Source organism: Pipistrellus kuhlii, unplaced genomic scaffold (genome assembly GCF_014108245.1).
Source record: "Pipistrellus kuhlii isolate mPipKuh1 unplaced genomic scaffold, mPipKuh1.p scaffold_m20_p_9, whole genome shotgun sequence".
Classification (NCBI taxonomy): Eukaryota; Metazoa; Chordata; class Mammalia; order Chiroptera; family Vespertilionidae; genus Pipistrellus; species Pipistrellus kuhlii.
Window position 1 is genome coordinate 13,357,098 of NW_023425595.1, and position 17,610 is coordinate 13,374,707.

The following is a 17,610-nucleotide window of genomic DNA, read 5'->3' on the forward strand; positions in this document are numbered from 1 at the left end:
TGAAGAAAACCTACAGGTGTTTGCTGATTTTCTAACATTTTTGTTACACTCAAATTCATTCAAAAACCTACATTAAGAGACACGAGGTACAAAATGTGTTCATGTTTTGCTTGGACAGATTTTGGCTCCTAGCAATTAATGCTTTCAGTCCCATTAGGCAGATAAATAATGCTTTGTGACATTACAGTATTTCTCATTACAGATCGATTTTGTAGCATTTGTTCATAATCAGACTTGAAATGTTACCTAGAAACAAAATATGTTTTCCTTGAAACAGTCATACCCTATTAGAAATCTAAGGCTTTACAAATCACCATGTTAACAGCTATGTCCCCTAGCTAAGGTTTTCTTTCCTTAAATAGTGTTAAATTCAGCCCCAGAAGCCCTGCTTTCTTTGAGGGTTTTCTTCTTATGTGCACTGACTTGAAAGGAAAAACTTAGTACTCAAACTATATTTAACATCTTACTATGTATAATTTAATAAATCAACCAATATTCCTTTTTTTTGGAAAATAATGTTAGTACCCTTTTAAAGTGTTACGCTTGTAATTAGGTTACACAGAATTTCTAATTTTTTTTAAAGGCAGGTTTTTATTGCTTTAAAAAAATGTTGTCAGCCTGTTTCTAGGTAGGAGGAGCTATTTCCATTTCCTGACTGTGTGATCATGTACTGTGGGAGAGCAAAGAAATAAAGAAAACCAATGCCAGATTTGGAGAATTGGAGCAGTGAAACTTAGTACTAAACACCTATAAGAAGAGACACGAGGTACAAATGTGTTCATGCTTTGCTTGGACAGATTTTGGCTCCTAGCAATTAATGCTTTCAGTCCCATTAAGCATATAAATAATGCTTTGTGACATTACAGTATTTCTCATTACAGAGATCTTGAAGACAGGAACATCTGGATTTGAATTTTGTCACTGCCATCTAATCACTGTGGAATCTTGGACAAAATTACTTATATTCTCATTCAGCACATGTTCACTGTTTTTTTTTGTTTTTTTTCCCCCAGAAAAATTTCTTCCCGATGTATAGTCTCTGATTAAAGATAACAACCTCTCATTCTTCAGCACATAATTAAAATACTTATTGTAGGCTGGGTTCTCATGTTCTAAATTCCAAGAATAAGATGGAGTAGACTCTATTGGTCTGTCAAAGCTCATAATTCTAGTTTGGGGAAGATGAACAATATACAAACAATATATTGTCAAATGGTATAGTTGGCTGAATGGTGGTCCCCAAGACATGTCTACCTTCTAACCTGGAACTTGTGAACATGAACTTACTTATTAATATGAACATATGTCCCTGTTGTTAAGTGGTGCATGGTCTCCACAGCTGTAACTAAGTTAAGGATCTTAGGATGAGAAGAGAAAGGAAGAAAGCAAGGAGGGATTCTCCCCTAGTCTCAACTTCACTCTGGCTTCTAGAACTGAGAGCAAGCTTCTTTTGTTGTCTATTAGCCATTCATTTTGTATAATTTGTACAGCAGTTCTAGGAAACAAATATCAATGTAAATCTGTATCAAAAAAAATAAAACAAATGATAGGGATTTGAATGGGTACTAATCATGCACTGCATAACAACTGTCAGTGATGGACCCCATACAGGACGATGGTGTACCAGTTAGCATAGAAGTGTAGACCATCTAGGTTTGTAAAATGCACTCTGATGGTGACACAACCAAAGAGCTAAGGACACATTTCTCAGAACATATCCCTGTCATTCAGTGGCACATGACTATACTATAAATGGTGGAGTCTGGAAGGCTCTATTGAGGAAGTACCGAGTTACCAGAAAATGTGATAGATGGTGTTTTGAATCTGAGGGGTCAACAAGTGTGAAGGGTCTAACGTAGGAGTGAACTTGGTGTGTTCAAAGGTCAGAAAGACCATGGGCCGGCAATAGGAAAGTGGTAAGATGGTGCTGAGACAGCAAGGGACCAACACAGAGGGCTGGGTGAGAAGTCTGGATATTCCAGTTGAGACCTATCTCAGATAGATATTACTGTTAAAATGGCCTATAGATTCCCTAACGAGCATAGAGGAAGAAGGAAGTACCCATTTATTAAGTCAGTAAATATCGATACAAGGATATTCTAAACATTTTAGTACTTGGACCTAAACCCTTTATAATTTTACTCATGTTACCCCATCCTATTTAATTCTCTATGAAGAATGGCACAGTACACCACAGGACACAGTACAAAATCCTCAGGGGGATCTTTTATTTCACTCACTTACTACGTATAAGGTAGCATTTCAACCTGTAAACGTTGTTTTCTCCAGTTCAGCCAATGACTTGGAACATCAACTCGTCCTAATTCCACGGTGTAAGTGGATCCTGGGCAGGTTCGAGGGTCTTGGAATCACTGGGACTGGGTTCGAGCCCCCCATCAGGCAAGCTTCCCTGGGATCCCCTCCTTCATTCCTATTAATGATCAGCAAGGAAATGGATCATATTCCTATTCACTTTTTCAAAGATTGGACCTACCTCGTTTATATGTAAAGATAATCTTCTCAAGTATAATAACGTATTTACCATTTTCCTGTAAGTCACCAAATGCCTGACATTCATCTTTCCCCTACCTCTAAAATTCCTTCCTTTTTCACATTATCTTTCTTCATTGATTCTTATGGTAAAAAATAAAAAACAAAGATGTGGATTTGTTGTGCACATTATCAGGTTCATACAGAAAAATGCACAGAGGTTTTATATTCCACTTACAGTAACAGCTCAGAGTACAAAGTCAAAAAGGAAGAATCTGAAGTATTAGACTTGTTCTGAAATAAGCCCACATAGGATGAATGACTATAACTTTATCAGAATTTTCCCTCACCAATTTTTCAATGTGGCAAATATAAACATTTCAGTTAAAATACATAGCAGTCACCCCATAAACTACTCCCCCAATCCACCCAATTTCTCAGTAACAGGGCTTTTTCTAATTTTATTCCCCTTTAAATTTAATAGAAAAAGCTAAAAAGTTTTTTTGTAATGTATCCCACCCTCCACCCCGCAAGAAAATATTGTGGTTTACAAAGATTTTAATGTGTTTGTAGAGACAGCTTACTGAAGAAATAGAAATGACTATTTCCCAGTAAATATGGAGTGAAAACCAATTTTAACCCCAATCTGAGGTTATAAACTGTTTCAGGGACACAACTGCTATAAATTAGACAACATCCAAGACAATAAAAGAAAGCCCATGACCGTCTGTCATGTTATGGTGAGTGTGTATCAAAGTTCATCATGATTTTTTGTGAGGTCTTCTCCATAATTGGTAGCTTGGCTTCCAACAAACATGTTCCAGTTCTCCAATATCTCCTCTTTTGTTAGCTTTTCATCCTGCGGGAGAGAGGAAAGAGCTGAGTGATCAAAGTTCTAGTAACTGAGTAGCATGAAGCTCCATGTTAGTTCACTGATTTGCAACACTTGAAACCCTACACTTAATAATTAAGAAGCTGCTAGGTACCCCTTTCATCTACCATTGCCGCACTGTGGAACCCCAAACTGGAACAGCCTCCGGCTGTAAATGCTGTGCAAAAATATATCAGATAAGGCCCCAAGGAATTCAGAAGCTCAACCAACCGTGCCTACAAGCAGTGTTGGCATTCCCAAAAAGGGCCCTGAAGAAGTCCACTTGCCTTTCATGGCCTGACTGCAACACACAATTGTCTCCTAAGAGCTTGGAGACAATTAATTGCCTTGTCTATAAAATAGAGATAATAAATTACAAATCACAGTGTTATTGGAGCAGTGATCAAAGTGGAAAAAGGTGGGTCTTTCTAAATCTTGCTTACTTATTTATGTGGACATGTATCAATAGATACTGAAGTGCTGGGCACAGAGCTAGCAGTGTGAGGTTGCCTGAGGATGCCTTATGTTTTAATGGACTGGACTTTCTTGTGCCTGACACATCATGGATGTTGGATAATTATCTGGCTGAATAAATGGATAATTATCTGACTGAATACATGGATGAATAAAGTTGTCTTAAGGCAATCCAGGGAGTGCCTCTTAAATCCACGCCCTGCCCACAGCAAACAAAGTTCTGCAATTCCAGGAAATAGGAGTGAATGTCAGTCTGTGGCCCATAGCAGACTCTCCAGGAATGTCGTGACCTAATGAACTCACTGTGGATTATCATGTTATTGGGTCAAGTTTACAGGTCTCTGACGTAGGGCAAGAATGAGAAATGTCAATAAGGCACAGCGGCACGGGCCAATGCTATCACACAGAAGCAAACAGAACCAATCTTATGTAAACTGTCTCCCTTCAGAGACTGATCCCAGAAGAAGGTGAAATACCCTGTTTTTGTCCGACTCATACACCAGGTGTCTGGCCTCAGCCTGGGCGTGGTCATAGTCGTGGGGGAGGATCCAGTGGCGAATCTCATCTTTGTCTAACTTCCCATCTTTGTTCAGATCCCTGAATTCCGTAAACTGCTCCCGTTCTGACAACACCCAGTCTGGTTCAGGGCCATTCTCCTCGTGGGAAAACATATCCGCTGGAAAGGAAGATTGATCTTGGTTAGGAAGACAGGTGTGAAGGCACATCAAAGAAAACCTGACCTCCTGAGGTTTTGGAAGAACAATGACCAATCCAGAGACCTAACCCAAACATCTGATGGGCATTTTTTTGAGAATATTTCAATGATTTATCCATTATGAAAGTCACTTGGTGGAACAAAAAGAAAGAGCTGAGCTTTGGAGCCAGAAGATAAAAGATGACTCAGTTCAATAACTAGGATTAAGTTACCCAGTTCAATGGCTGAATCTTAAATTGCCTTGTCTGTAAAATAGAGATAATAAATTACAAATCACAGGGTTATTATGAAAGCCCTCTAAGACCCAAACTAGCACTATCCAGGTGAAAACTCATGACCACTCAAGCACCTTCTATGGTCCAGATACTTTATAATGTACTTTACATATACAACAATCCTATGAAGTAGGTCTTGTTATAACTTCCATTTTATAGATGGAAACACTGAGGCCACAGCTCGTATGAGCTTGAGGTTGCATAGAAACAGGCTTACCCACCATGTTCATTCCTATTGTCGTTTACATAGTTTCCAAAAGGTTTTCATGTATATCGTTTTATTTCATTTTTATAACAACTCTGTAAGATAGATCATGATGCCTGTTTTACAAAATGGCAAAAGAAGAAAAAGGCAAAGTCTATGCACTGTTTGCTAAATCACTAGATTATCTTAGAAAAAAGAGATACCCTGTAGGCAGTTTCTCTTTAATGGAAACACAACTTGGAAATGTCAAGTGGTACAGGGAGCAGGTGGTGAAGGTAAAAGAGAGGTAAGACCCTTGGTTCTGCTATAAGGTAGAATCACACCTGACATCTGCACAGTGTTTTTGAGAAATAGCTATCACATACATTAGCTACCTTGAGCTCCATCCAGTCCTGGAAGCATGGGTACTGTGTATTCCCATTTTACAGACGAGGAAACTGAGGCTTACAGTGATTGCATGACTCCCCTGGGGGTCACAGAACTAGTAAGTGAAGAAGTCAGGACTCCTAATTCCATGGTGCTCTTCCCATTACACATCACTACTGGGTTTGCACTCATTTCCTCCTGAAGAGAAATCACTTGCTGGACAAGTCCATGCAACAGGCCTTCTGACAGTAAATTGCTCAGAATTTGATTTTCAGGCACAATGCCCCATCTGCCTCTCTGTTCAGTATACAGAATGGAATGTTGGTTTTAAGCAGAGCCACTAAAGGAGCTTTGCCTCTGATGTACTGTTTCAATGCGGAGTTCAGGAAAGCTGGGAACAGCACACATCCTTACTCACAAGTGCTGCATGGTTTTAATCAGGCAGCCTTTTGTCAGTCTAACTCCATCTCCACTGTCAAGGCGTCTGCAGCTCTGCACCTTCCCTCAGACGTGCACCAAGCAAGAGGAAGGCTCTGCTCTTGCACTGATGAGGGGCTCTCAGCATGTCTTATTCTACAAAATTAGTGCCACCATGATCACTTTAAGGACTGTGACGAGAGCTACCTGTCTGTTACACTACAGACTGACAGAGAACAGCGTTACGTTCCTTGGATCAATTCTTAAGAAGCAATTCTGCCCTTCATTACTGAAGGCACTCGTTCTTGGGTAAGGGGTGGCCAAGTCACACAATCACAGGCCAAAGAACGATGGCAACTTGGGCACTAAAGTAATTACTTTGTACTTACTAAAGTAATCAATAGAAGTGTTTAAGAATTACATTGATCCCATCCCTTGAATGATTTACCAGCTTTACCTTATTGAGATTTGGGAAAAGAGGAGGTATCATGAGAAGGCAGCCATGTTGCCGAAGCACTGAAGTAGCAGCTGATGAGGATCAAATAGAAACTTCCATGTTGCCTGCTCCAGCCCTTTATGCTTGGAGGCCTATGGAAAGGAGGGCTCTAACCAGCAATGGTGGGTTCTGACCCAGCTACGTTAACTTGAGTCTCATTTAGGCAGTGCTCAGTTACCTGAAAATGCCCTTCTTGACATGGCTCAGGTGGAGCCCTTCTGAACAAAATGCTAGGTATGGCCCTCCCAATGAAAGGATCTAAAAACAAAACAGCAATTATGCACTTTGCTAAAGGATTTCCCTGTAAGAAGGAATGCTCTTCTGCAGACAGCTTAGGCACATAAGTAGCTCTGTTGGATCATAACTGTGTCTACTTAGAGTTCTAGGCCCTGCTGACCCAGTCCGATGGCAGTCTTTCTGCTGAGACTGTCTGCTCTACACTCACTGTAAATCTATGGCATCTCCAATTGCATTTTGCAAAGGTAAAACAACCCAATGTGATGAACAGCACCTCTGAGAGCTGTGGGGCTCCCTGCTGGCCATCCTACAGGTAGGGGCCAGCCTCTGGTCTCTTCTCCACTGAATGAGGTCTATTAATTCCTCCCTGACATTGCACCACTAGGGAAGGTGTAACAAGGCCTTCACAAGGGTGACGTCTACAGACTTGTAGCAGTTGCTAACAGAGACGTGTGGAGAAAGTAGCCAGACACGCGGGTGGAGGGACATTGCCCAGCTGGAACAGCGGAGCGGGACCCAGGCTGCACTCACCGATATACTCATCCTGGTCCACGAACCCATCCCCGTTCTTGTCGATGTCCTCCAGAGTTTCCTAGGAAGCAAACAGAAAACAGAATGCAAGATGGCTTTGCGCTCCCGGTAAGTCTTAGAGTTCTGACTACTGTCCTCCTTCGTCTGGCTTTTATGGTTGAACGCTTGGGGACTTTGGGCTTGTCTCCTTACCTCCCACGCACTAATTTCTAATCTGTAAAAATAGGCAGTGGTTTCTGTCCTTCTTCCCCACTCCCACAGTTTTCATAGAACTCTCTTCAAATGAAAATGTACTTGGGAGTCCAGAGATGCCCTGGTTATATGCCAGCCCAACCACTTCCGCCATCCAGCTAAATCATCCCCGGGGGCATCTGGGAGGACCCAGCTTGAGAGCCACTGGACCAGATGGTCAGAGATAGATTCCAGGGCTAACAGGACAATGAACACCGGGGTGGTGTCAGAAAAATATGAAACAGCGGGCAATTAAGAAATAAAAGTCTATCTGACTTTTGGGTGTAGCATGGTCTGTATTTAGCATATTTGACTTTCTAATTAGGCATTTTGCCATGGGAAGTATTTAAATGAGCTTAATGTCCACTGTCTCAGCAGCTCAAAGGCACATAATCCGCTTGTGGCTAATTCATCTTCATCGTCCTCTGGCAAATCAGCTATCACTAAGTGGATGTTGCGCAGGAAAAAGAAATGATTTTTAGAGCCACTGCTCAGTCCTTACGTCATGAGGATGAAGCAGGAGGCAAGAGTGGGCCCAACCACCAACTGCATAACTAAAATAGCCCCGAGCTGGTTATAAACAAAAGCTTCAGCCACTTGTTTCCCAGCACCGAGGCAGCCGGAACTGGCTCGGGTTATCTGAGCAGGAAGCAGGTGACAGCATTATATCATTGTTGTGGAAAATGAAGACCTTTGGGACGCCACAAAACACTATGGAAAGCCACCACACTCAGAGGCCTGGCAAGCCCAGCTGACCCTCAAAGCCTACAGGATCTGATCTATTCCCCCTTTGAAGACCTGAGCTCAGGGGCACGTCCTTTCCAGCCGTGGTCTTCACTCAACGTTTCTGTACGGTTTAACAATCCCATGGATTCCATTTCAGAGTCTTTTTTTTTAGTTCCCTCAAAGCTGAAAAAACGAACAGAGACTAGCTAGTTTCCTTATCAAATTCATCTGCTCTTTTGAGCACATATGCAAACTATTTCCCAGCCTCACATCTAGGAGGAGGAGGAACAATGTAAAAGGAATGGATGTGTCACTTCCTAGTCAGAGCAGTTAGGTAGACTACCTTCTCCTCATTTCCTCTTGTCTACAGGCTGGCAGCTACCAGGAGGACCTTGAGGCCACAGGATGGTGATGTATAAGATGGAAGCAGGCTGGCTGCCTGCAAGCTCTTAAGAGAACTGCCCAGAAAAGCTAGCTGCCTGGGACCATCTGCCCTGAAGTGGTATAAGCAAGAAATAAGCTTTGATTGTGATCAATGGCTATGATTGGGGGCTATTTGTTACAGCACCTAGCCTGCCCTGACTCATTTACTGGGTGGACAGGTATTCTAATGCACTCCACTTCAGGGTCCTTTTCCAAGTCCTCTCAAGAGGAAGAACATTCTCTCTTTGGAAGACAAGACAAAAGACAAGATCTTGGTGTAGTCTTTTCCCAGCCCAGGCACTTCTTTTCTCTTACCAAAAGCACAATTTCTTTCATATGCTCAAACTCCTCCGGGTGCAGAAAGGCGGTGAACTCCTCCCGAGTGGCTGTCAGGTCACCATTCAGGTCTGCAGCTTTGAACCTTCTCTCATCACGTGGCAGCATCTTCTTAAAGGTATGATGATCTGAAGAATCCTGAAACTCTGAGGGGTTCCCTGCAGGATGTGCACACAAACGTTTCAACTGGGCTGCTAGGAGAGGCACTTCTTGAACCATCGCTGGTCCTTCATGCCCAAAGAATTACACATGGACTACAGATCCCAACCTTTCGAGTTCTCTGACACAGTTTATTTCAGAAAGCCTCTAGTAACTGCCCTGTCTAACCACCCCCTAATACAGCTCTACTGGGCATATTAAGGGCATTCTAGTAATGGGTAAGAGCACAGGCTTTCGGCCATACTAAAGCCACACTTCTCTTTGCTGAACCCTGCTTTTATCATATCATCCTTTGCTCCAGAATAAGCAGAGGCTCCCTACTACCACATTTTGTTTAAATGCTTCTGCCTGGCTCCCAAGATCTCCCTGAATCTGTCAGTGAATGTGCAGACCAGTCCCCTCACTGTCTACCACACACCTAGCGGGTCTGCACTCTGTGCTTTGCACACACCATTCCACCATTCCCCAAACGGGTGTGTCTCATATCCAAACCCCGCCACTGCTAAATGCATCGCTGTTCCTTTACCCTTTCAGCTGACCCACCTCCCCCACTCTCTCTCCAAATACAAATCCATTCTTCAAGGCCCAGCTCCCAAGCCACCCTCTCCCAGAAGTCTTCCCTGATAGCTCCAGCCCCCTTGCTATCTGAAATCGGCAGCACTGTGAACTGTACGGCAGACACGCTTCCTCTCCTCTTTGTTCTGAGTGTACCCTCAAGATCGTAGCTCAGGGAGCGCGGCAAGCTAAGTCACTTTTTATTAGACCCTGGACACCTGCCACTACTCACCACCTAGGGTCTCATTCAGAGTAAGCAACCAAGTGCATTCTTAGTAAGCAGGTTCTACTTAGGAGGTGGTGACATCCCCGAAGGGGGTGGATGTGATGAGGGAGTAGCGAGTCTCCGCGAGAAGCTTGTTATGTGGGCCCCAGCTGTGTAATCTCTCCTGCAGCACCTCTTACCTAGGTAGTAACCATAGGTGGCTTGTTTATATTCTTCCCAGGAAATTTTATCGTCTTTGTCCCGATCATAATCCTTCCACACTTTAGCAACATTATCATAGATGTATCTTTTCTGCACCCGTTTGATCCAGGTTTTCAGCTCCTCAGTGGTGACAAAGCCGTCCCCATCACTGTCAATTCGATCGACAATCTTCCTGACGTTAAAAAACAAGGCTATTATCAAGACTTGCATGATCCTGACCCAGAGAAAGATCAAACACCTGCACAGAATCTAAAATGCATAGACACAAGCTCAATGATCGGATGGTGCTGGAAAGGATCTTCAAGTTCATTTCTTCCAAGCATGACATGCCTTCCCCCCACCCAGTGCCACTGGCAGATATTACTAGTGGGTCATGCCCTTTGTCCTAATAAACCTAGATGTGGCCTCAGAATCCTTCTCAACACAGTGCTCTGCAGATTGGCATGACCGATTGATTACTGTTGATTTGTAAGGTGAAACCTAGCAGTCTTCCCTGATGTAGTCCTTAGACTGATGAAAACTGAGGCTGAGAGAACGTGAATTATTTTCCAAGATCACACAGCTGGTATTTGGTACAATGGGTTAAGAAGTGACTCTAGGTCCAATCTAAAAAAACCGGAAAATTCTATGTAAACCAACAGATAATTGAGTTCTTGTGGTTTTTGTTGTTTTTTTTTTTTGTTTGTTTGTTTTTTTAAAACTCACCACTTTGTACCCAAACACTTGAGACTTGAAGCCAAGTTTGGAAGCCAATTCCAGCATGTCAGCAAAGGGCTGAATCACCTGGGATGGCTGAAAGGCATTTCCCCAAACCTGAAAGGGATGCATAAAATGATTGTTTGCTGCCAGACAGCTCAGGACATCTTAATCTACATGATATTACCTCCTACTGGCCAAACACCTGAACAGTTGTAGGCTGCCCCAATCTGACAATGGGTTCTGTACCTAACCCCACCCTTTGATGTATATATCTCCACCTCGCCTTAGGACAATTTGTGTTAATAAAAAGCAAGGGGTCCTGAGACAAGGAGAACTTTGTTTCTTCAGCCAAGCTTCTCTGACTCCCTATATGCCTTTCAAAATTATGTTTCCTCTCTGGACTCTTTATTAATTTACGCACAGCCCCTTCTCCAGATTTCAGAACACTTCTAGATGCCAGATCAAGACCACCGGTGTTAGCCAAGAGACCAGATTTTGTTGGACAAGCATAAAATGTTGGGGATGAAAGAGCCTTGACATCAATGAAACCTATTCAAGAAACTTGAGCAGCAAAGCAGCTTTAGGATCCTGAACCTCCTGCTCTTCAAGACCCTTATGCCCACTGGAATCTCCTGCTCCACAGCTGGTCCAGGTTCTAACAATTTCCACTGGACTCCACTGAGGTACACCAGACACTAGTTCAAAGCAAAGTTCAGGTTAGAATTCACCAGTGTCCATCTCTAAGCCAAAGGGTCCAAGCTAGGGACTCCATTCCTGTAGGAAACTTCAAAGATACCCACAAGTTATTCTTAATGTTTAAAAAAATGTTACCCTGATAGTCCTCTTATTGGGAGGAGGTCATACAGGTTGATTAGGGATTTGTTTCTTGCTTTAGGTTGGAATTATATCAACTCTGGTAAAAATTTTCTTACTGTGAACAGTAGTTTTGATTGGCAGTTTCTCTTTTGATTAATTAGATATGGGAAATGAATTCATTAGTACTCAAGTCTCCATCTCCCAACTGGTACCTGGGGAGCTAGAGCTCCTTTCTCAAGAAGGTGTAAGCATTACTAACAGCTTTAATGGGTCCTTTCATTTGCAATAGTAACTTCTCCACATTGAAAGACAAAGCCTCAGGTATCTTCAGGCTTCCTTGCAGGAGACCACAGCCAGACACAGTAGAATTCTTTCAACACTGCAGTGTTAAACCTACCTACTATGTGCCAGGCACTGCTCCAATCCTGGGAACACAGAGGTGACATGCCCATTAGTTATCCAAAGCTGGCTGAGGAACAGAATCTCAGACCAGCAGAGACCTAATATCAAATTGTGAATAACCTTTGTGTGTGTGTGTGTGTGTGTGTGTGTGTGTAAAAGATAGCATCTAATTGATGCCAAATAACATCCGGGACGTAGTCAGCCTGACACCTAGAATTTAATGAACATTTTTTTGAAAAATAAATATGATCTTAATTACTCTTTTTAAAAAATCTCAGGAGATACTGCGAAAGGCAGCTATGATGTAGACAAAGCCAATCCCTGAATCTTACCTAGCCCTGTGTGATAGGCAAATGTCTTGATTCTCTGAGTCTCAGTTTTTCCACCTGCAAATTGGAATACCTACTTCACCAGGAATGGTGAGGAATAAAGGAATGAAAATGTGCCTTTCCACTAAGGACAATAAACAGTGGATGGAAAACTCAACCAATGCCTAGCAGGTAACAGAAATGAACAAAGCCGCCAGGCTGAGCTTAGGGCAACCTGGAGATCCCCTACCAACTGCCAGCTAGGGTGTTCCAGCTGCTCCAGACAATGGTTGCCATATGGGAATAATGGCCTGTGGGAGTCAAAAGGAACCCAGAAATTGAGGTCTATGTGTAAAATCACCCATTTTAAAAGTTGACAATTGATTTCCATTTCTTCTGTTTGTCACAGCAGGCAGCCTACAGGTTCCCACTTTGCAGCCCTCCTGCCTAGGTGTCTCCAGAGACCATAGAGCTGGCACATTTTCAGGATCAGGGCAGGAGGTGGTGACAAAGTTGCCCAGATTCAACCATGCTCCTCCCTCGGTAGCCCAGATTTGGCGGGGGCTGTTGTACCAGGAGCTACGTACAGAGAGGCGGCTTTTCATGCTCAATCACCCCATACCGCTCGCACCCATCATTTCCCACCCTCTGCCTCCCCGGTTCTGGCCTGGATTTACTTTACAATTGAGTGGACATGTCCATTATCATCCAGTGGCCCAGGCCAGAGACCCAGATGTCACCTGTGAGTCCCTGCTCCCTCTCTCTCCACCCCCCAACACTGAGTCAAGAGCGAGAACTGCCAGTGCTCCCTCCCACATGCTTCTGGTTCACCTCTCCTGCCATCTGGACCAGCATGCCTCGTTCAGACGCTCATGGCCATGGCTCTCCACTGGTCTCCCCATCATGCCTTAGTTACTACAGTAGTATGTTCTCCTCCCTATTGCCAGTCTGATTTTCCTAACAAGAATTAGGATGATGATATTTCCTCCACAAACAGGATAACATCTAATCTCCATCTTGGAGGTCCCTCCTGCTCTGTTCTTGGTTCCCCCTCCTCTCTCACTTCCCACTTCTTCCCTTTATTGTCCTAATAGCTCTCATCCTCTAGATGCCAAATAAAGTCTGGGACACATAGTAGAAATTGTTTCAAAACTTTTAGAAGTGGATTATTCTCTCTTCAGAAAATGCCTTTCTCTGGTGGGGTGCCAGGCAACCTCTGAGTCATCCCACAAACTGATCCATCCCTAAAGCCCCAAGTCTCTCTCTCCAACCTTACCCTTTAGGGGCTCCTTCTGGGTGTGCTCACCTTAGCTTTTATGTGCCTTCGCAGCAATTATAGCAGAACCTGCTTGTGTCTCATTTGATTTTAAGAAGTTTGAGGCCTAGAGCACACACAGGTTTTCTCTCTGCACCTGCCAGGTGCCTAACATGGTAGCTGGCACACAACAGCCATTCATTGTTTGTTGCATGAATAAACAAATGAAGTTAAGGTGTTCATACAAGGGTCAAAGGCAGACCAACTCCATCAGCCCTTGCTCTCACCACCAGGTGTACTCTTTAGGATGAAGGCATAAACTAGAATTGGTAGGACTACAAACTACAAAGTTCTCTTTGCCAAACCCTAACTCCCTCCCTCCCGCCCTCATTGGCAGTAGTAATGCAAACGGGGGCCACTCAGGACTCCAGAATAAGCCAGTTTTTAAGTGCCTCAAAGCAATACAATGGATTAAGCTCATCAATGGCCCCCATTGTTAAGTCCGAAAACAAGAAGAGAAAGTACTTCTCTGCAAAATAAAAGGTGATTGTCTGAAGGTGACTTTGAAATTCAAAGATCTCTTTATGAGAGTAGGCAGATGGTGCACCTACACAATAGGTATAATTTAGCCTTATATCCTAACCAATCCCACTAGCCTTTGGTGGCTTCCATCAACACAGGGATAGCTGTGTCCTTTCTCAGTTAGCAGGACGTGAAGATCTCCACCACCACCCCCCCCACCCCCCCAACCAGGTTCCAGGAGGCCTGGTGCCCAGTAGGCAGGGCTACTGGGACCCTCCCCAGCCCATCCTCCATCAGCCTGGCTATTGATTCCAGATAGCTTTGCACAATGCCCCAGTGTCTCCCCAAGGGAACCTGTGGAGGGTGCATTGAGATGTCACAAAAGTTTTGTTTCCCTGGTCTGGTTCCAGACTCCACTGCTTTCAACAGTGAAGGGTACAACCCACCACACCACCCTCCTGCTTTTTGCCCTCTGCTGCTAAAGGACTGGGTGCCTCTGCAGACATCTGCTGGGAACAGGGGGACCAGTTTCCATCCCCCAGCCATCATCCTCTATCCCCAAATGCCCCTCCCTTCTTACCAACAGGATTTTGATATCCCCACATCAGAGGTATGGGGGTCGGGGTGGGGGTGGGGGGGAGATGAGGCAGAAGGCAAGAACACCTCAGCCCCAGTTCTGGGACACAGGCCAGGACTCAAGCCTCTCCTGGGCTCATCCTTGAGACCTGCTTAGCAGTATCTCCAGCGCTCCTCTTCGGGAGTGGGGTGGGGGTGAGAGAGAGAGGGAGAGGGGTGGTAGAGAACCTGGGAGGGTGGGGAAGAATCCTTCACTAAAAGACCCCAGTGGACAAACTCTTCTTTTGTACACTCTCTCCCCTTCCTTCTGATGCAACCACGGGGAGGGGCGGGCCCTGCCCTCGCCTTCCTGGCTCCCGCGGCGGCTGCCACGTTCTCGCCTCCCCGTGGGGAAGCCACCGCGGCCCGTGGGTTTGGAGCGGAGGAGGTGGCGATCTCCACGCGTGGGTCCCGGAGCCAGCGGCCACATTTCGCCAGCAGCCCCGCCGCCCGCAGCCCCACTCGCGCGCCGATTTCTCTTTCGGTTCGCGGCTCGGGTTCCGCGTGGCTCCCGCCCGGGGGACCCCCCCGAGCACCTGCAACGCCCCCCGAACGCAGCCCGGGCCGCGGCCGGCTCACCCCAGCCTCTCCTTGCTCTCCTCCGAGGTGAGCTGGTCGAAGGTCTTGGAGTCCTCCTTGCCCAGGAAGGCCTCGTGGTCGTACTGGAAGCTCTGGTTGTCCTCGGGCGGCCGCTCGCCCAGCTCCGAGTCGGGCCGCACCACGCGCTCCTTGCGCACCGTGGGCTTGGCCCGCAGCGTCCCGGGGGCCAGCGCCAGCGCCAGCAGCAGCCCCGCGGCCAGCGCCAGGCAAGGGCCGCGGCCACCGCGCGCCATCGGGAGCGGAGATCGGCCCGCGGGGAGGCACCGGGCGGCCGACGAGAGGGAAGCGACTCGGGAAGGGGCCCGCGGGGGAGGGGACGGGCCGCCCCTCGGTCGGTCAGTTCCCGCCCCGCGCCGGAGCGGAGGGGGCGCCGGGCCGCGGACGGGGAGGCTGCGGGCGGGCGGCGCGCTCAGGGGCACATCAGCCACCCGGCTGGAGGTGGGGGGGTGTGCGGGGGGGGGGGGGGAGGTCCAGCCGCTGAGCCACGTCGCCAGCCGGGGTGGTGGGCGCGGGCTCGGGTTTCGCCACGGCCCCTCCCCGCGATCGCAGCGCTGGGGGCGGGCCCAGGCGTGCGGCGCTCAGACTGGAGGGCTCCCGGGAAGACTGGGAAGAAGTTCTTTGTCAAAGCAACAGATGTTCGGAATAAAATTCCCCTTTTCTCCTTCCAGTTCCGGAGGACTGGAAGGAGGGGAGGCACTGCCGCACCCGGACTCGTCCCAAACTCCCAGCTGGGAGCCCCAATTTCAGCCCCAGACCCCTCCCCGCAAGATGTGCTCTTAGACCAGATTCAGCTCCACTTACCCAAACGGAGTTTGGTCACAAACACAAGAGACTAAAAAGAAACCAGGGTGGGCAGGAAACCCTGGGACTGAGAGTCGCGAACTCACGTGTGCAGGAGGGCCAAGCAGGTAATTTCAAAGGACCGAGGGCCCACGTAAACGGAGCAGCCCGTGCACTCCAGCACCAGGAGGAATGCAGACCCAAAGCTGGCAGAGTCCCATTCCAAAAAGAAATCGGGATTTCAGGTGCTTATGCTTTCATCTCTAAAAGATGTTAATTCATTTTGCAAACTCACTACATGATCCAAACAAATCTTGCCTGTGCACTGAATCTGAAGAAGAGCAGCCAATGTAAAGAAGCCTGCAGGGCTTTCTGCAGTGACTGGAATAGCTGTACCTGGGCTTTCCAGGAGGTAGTGGCCACTGGCAGTGTAACAGAGGCTTTGACGTCTAAACGTAAATCGCCACGTGTGGCTAGTGACTATCATACTGGACAGCGGCAGGTCCAGGGCAACAGCTCTTTTTGTGTCCCTGCCTTTTGAGGCAGACTCATTGAAAGCCATGGGCCCTCTTCCAGAAACATGCACATACTGGCATGGGTGTTGGATTAAACTGTCAGGGGATTTAAGGATCTTCTGAAGCTTCCCTCGTGAGCCCAGGTTAGGAATCCCTAGAAAACTAAAAGTGTGGTTTAAAAGAGGAACCCCTCCCCACATCCCTGACAGCTGTACTTCCGGGGTTGTTCTGCTATCCCTGCTCTGCCCCTGCCTCCCGCCCCTCCCATTCCACTCCTTCCCTGATAGTCTAGAAAAGACCCCTGGTCAGTGCTTCTTGCTCTCGTATTAAGAATGTCTGGACATTGCGAACAACAGTATAGCAATCTATATGCATCTACCTTTCTTTTGATCAACTAACAAATAATCATTGGTTGACTAAACACTGGACTGGGAACTAAGAGTTCAATGGGAAACTATATAGCCAAGGTCTCTGCAGAGCGATAGGGTATGTGAATATTCACTCATTCAATAAACTGAGCACCTGTTGAATGTCAGGGCTATCTGGCTATTGGTTTACTGAGCAGCCATGGATTGCAAATCAGCGTAACAAGTGCTCGAAGAGGAAGGCATTCAGCCTTATAGAGGTACAGCAGAGGGCAGGGACCCAGACTTGGGATTTGATTGGGGAAGGCTTCCTGGAAGAGGGAATATCTAAATTGAGGCTGAACGTGAGTGGGATAAGACAGACAGACAGCAGGGGTCTGAGAAGAGGATGTCCTATGTGAGCTGGCAGAAAGCAGTAGGGTTTGAGAGGAATGTCCTTGTGATCCTGTACCTCTCTACAGGCTGGCAGTGAGACCTGGGGATCTGGTCCTTGGTGCCTCACCCCACCTAAGCTGACTTTTCATGAAACCGGAAATGCTGTGCTCGAGAACAGACATGTTCCCCACTACCAGTCTAGAGCCCTGAATTTCTAACTATAGACAAGCATTATTTTGAGTGTGTAAGAGCTCCCTATTAAAATGCAAGAGCCTTGAGAAGTAGGTGGCTTAGTACCTTCTGGGTTCATCAGGCAAGCAGGATGTGAACTGTTGTGTGGGGCTGGGGGATGGGGCAGAGAGGAGAAGGAGAAGAAGGAGGAGGCACAGAGAGGAAGAGATGGGAGCAGGACAAAGAGGAGGAG

General features: G+C 46.3%; 1 protein-coding gene across 1 annotated transcript; it reads right to left on the minus strand.

Annotated features, from left to right (window-relative positions):
* Positions 1-2,199: 2,199 nt before the first annotated feature.
* Positions 2,200-15,582, minus strand: RCN1 (reticulocalbin 1). The gene is made up of 6 exons (XM_036426853.2): positions 15,131-15,582; positions 9,913-10,106; positions 8,773-8,951; positions 7,078-7,138; positions 4,312-4,511; positions 2,200-3,349 (listed from the first exon to the last, which is right to left on the minus strand). Exons 1-6 carry the CDS (start codon positions 15,382-15,384, stop codon positions 3,242-3,244), a joined length of 996 nt encoding a protein of 331 aa, XP_036282746.1. The 5' UTR covers positions 15,385-15,582; the 3' UTR covers positions 2,200-3,241.
* Positions 15,583-17,610: the final 2,028 nt, after the last annotated feature.